The 3,046-nt window shown below is 40.2% G+C and overlaps 1 protein-coding gene across 2 annotated transcripts in view; it reads right to left on the bottom strand.

Annotated features, from left to right (window-relative positions):
• Positions 1-3,046, bottom strand: part of Rnf138 (ring finger protein 138) — a 24,615-nt gene that overhangs the window by 17,123 nt on the left and 4,446 nt on the right. For both annotated transcript variants that reach the window (XM_005355811.2, XM_005355810.2), the window contains exon 2: positions 798-963. In XM_005355811.2, coding sequence (XP_005355868.1) covers positions 798-963 — 166 coding nt within the window. The remainder of the gene's footprint in view (positions 1-797; positions 964-3,046) is intronic.

Below are 3,046 nucleotides of genomic sequence, written 5' to 3'. Positions count from 1 at the left end.
AGACCTCATTACAGATGGTTGTGAGCCACCATGTGGTTGCTGGGAATTGAACTCAGGACCTTTGGAAGAGCAGGCAATGCTCTTAAACCACTGAGCCATTTCTCCAGCCCCAGCCTGTAAGAATTAGAAAGATGGTTAAAGAATGATGGTCCCATGTTCATATTGGGAAAATTTTTTGGTTTCTCACTGAGAAGTGAGGCAAGAATCCTGCAAGTGTGTTTTCTCTTCCTTTTCAGGTCAACATCTTCAGAGATAGAAAACAGATCTGACTTTTGTAAATAAATGCTCTAAACATAAGGACATTTCAAAGCCCAACTACGCCTTACCAGTACAACCTTCTTCAAGTAGATTAGAGAATGCTACTTGTTTATCAATCTGATTATCCTGTGTCTTAAAATTTAAACCAGTCTTCTGCGAAATATTTCATGATTTCTTAAATACCTAAGTGAGCAGCTAAAGAGGTATGAGTTCTATTAGGCTAAATAAATTAACATTTGAAAGACTGTGAGCTTATTGAGAAAATAAAATTTTAATCTTAAAGATAAAAAAACTCAAGGTTTTTGATACACAAGTTTCTGGTCTTTTCTACATAACTCAATCTAAATAACATCCTGTTTGTTTTGTTTTTGAGACTATCTCAATTTGTAGCCCAAACTGGCTGTGAACTTGCAACGCTCCTAGTTCAGCCTTCCTGAGAGCAGGGATTATAGGTGTACACCACACTGCCTGGAAATGTCTTTCTTTTTAAAACCATGTTCACCAGGAAAATTAAAACACTGTCATAATATAACTCTTACCTTTTTTGAACAGCATCTGCAGCTACCAGAAAACTTCCTCATGATATTTTCAAGATCTAAGGCCCGTTCTGGACATGCTCTTTCTCTTCTCGTCACACTTCCACGACACAGGGGACAATGAATTCCACTTTCTCTCATTGCAGTCAGAAAACATTTTCTACAGAAACTAAACCAAACATTTGTGACATGTTAATTACAGAAAAAATTACTTTTATTTCCATAACTAAACATAAATGATATGGATATGTACATATACAAGGTAGTAAGGTTATTCAAATATATGTACAGTCCAAATTTAAAATTATCTCTCAAACAGTAAGACTAATAATTGGATTAGATGGTAACAAAATGAAACTAAATTCAAGTCCATTTTACAACTTTCTTTTTGAGAAGGGTATCACTCAGAAAGCTGAAGTTTAGACCCTAAGGAAGCAATCCTTCTTTAACTTCCTAAAGCTTGAGAAAGCTTGGGAAAGAATAAAGCATGTTTTCTTGGTAGCAGCAATTTCTCAGGTCTGCTCTGCTTGCTAGAGGCAAGCAAGCGCTCTCATCTAAGAGAGGCTTCCTGACTCAGCTTTAGCTGCAAAACCCTGCAGCTCTTTTAAGAGGTCCTGCCACGAAACTCTTAAATGGTGTTGATGAAAAGCTGAACGCTTGCTTTTTGGTTTTCATCTGTAGCAGAAAAAAAGCTGAGTTTTTTTGGTTTTTTTTTTTTGCTTTTTCGAGACAGGGTTTCTCTGTGGTTTTGGAGCCTGTCCTGGAACTAGCTCTGTAGACCAGGCTGGTCTCAAACTCACAGAGACCCGCCTGCCTCTGCCTCCCAAGTGCTGGGACTAAAGGTGTGCGCCACCTGAGTTGTTTTAAAATGCCGGCTTTCTGGGCAGTCCTGCCAGGGCAAACTCTAACTCCTTCAGGCAGGTGGTCCAACTACCAGAGCGTCTGAGTGTAGTTTCTGAGTGCACTGCTGCAGCTTACTTGCTGGCAGGGACCTTGAAACGCCACAGAGTTGTGGCAATAAACGTGACTACAGCTTGTACCTCTGTCATGATTTTGGAAAGCTAAGGAATGGGCTGGATCCAGCCGCCAAAGCCATGGCTTCAATCCTACCCATATTGCTTGGTAAATTAAAGACTCGTGTGGTCAGAAAGAGAGATATACAGTAAAGAGAGATTTAAAAAAAAAAAAAAAAAAACTCTAAATGGTTTACAGTGTGTTTAAAAATATATGCAGGCTTGAAAAAAAAGTTAAAGTTCTTAAAGTAAAGAAAGAGTAGTTGGGTGTGGTGGTACACACCTTTAATCCCAACACTTGAAGGCAGTGGTAAATTGGCCTCTGTGACTTCAAAATGTGGCAGGACACACCTTTAATCCCCCATGCCTGGGAGGCAGAGTCCTCGAACCTCTGAGAGTTCAAGGACAGCCTGGTCTACAGAGTTAGTTATTCCAGAACAAAGATTTGTTGGAAAGAAGTTCAGAGAAAGTCAGAGGGAGGTAACTGAAAATAAAAATGAGCAAAATAGCCCAGCGGTGGTGGTGCGGTGGTGGTGCACGCCTTTAATCCTATCTTGGCCCATGCCTATCATCCCAGCACTTGAGAAGTAGAGACAGGAAAATCAGAGTACAAAGCCTGTCTTAACTATCTAAGGAGTTCAAGGTCGGCCTGGGCTATATAAGAGAAGTCTCAAAAAAAGAAAACTAACGTTTTCCCAGATGTTATTATATGTAAATTTTCATTTGGATTAGAGTTTCTAACACTGTACAAATATTCCTTGACATTTTAAAAAAAGTGATAGAAACTATGATGATTGGTTTTAAGCGTCAACTAGGCACAACCCAGAACCTCCTGGGAAGAGAAAGTCAATTGAGGTATTGTCTAGATTAGGTTGGCTGATCTTTGGGTGTATTTTAGGGTTGTTTTGATAGTTACTGATGCAGGAAGACCCAGACCATTCAGACAGCAGCCTTCCCTGGTTTGGGGCCCTGAACTGTATAAAAGAAAGCTGGCTAAGTAGCCAACAAGGTTCTGTGCATTTACTATATACCTGTTCTTGACTAGATGTGACACTTTAAATTCCTGCCTTGATGTCTCCAAAGAAACAGACTGCAATTGTAAATCAAATAAACCCTTCCTGGGGGCTGGAGAGATGGCTCAGTGGTTAAGAGCACTGACTGCTCTTCCAGAGGTCCTGAGTTCAATTCCCAGCAACCACATGGTGGCTCACAGCCATGTATAATGAGACCTGGCTCCCC

Source organism: Microtus ochrogaster, chromosome 18, assembly GCF_000317375.1.
Source record: "Microtus ochrogaster isolate Prairie Vole_2 chromosome 18, MicOch1.0, whole genome shotgun sequence".
In the NCBI taxonomy this organism is placed as follows: Eukaryota; Metazoa; Chordata; class Mammalia; order Rodentia; family Cricetidae; genus Microtus; species Microtus ochrogaster.
Note: the sequence above shows the minus strand (reverse complement) of the source record. Positions and strands in the feature narration are given on the sequence as shown.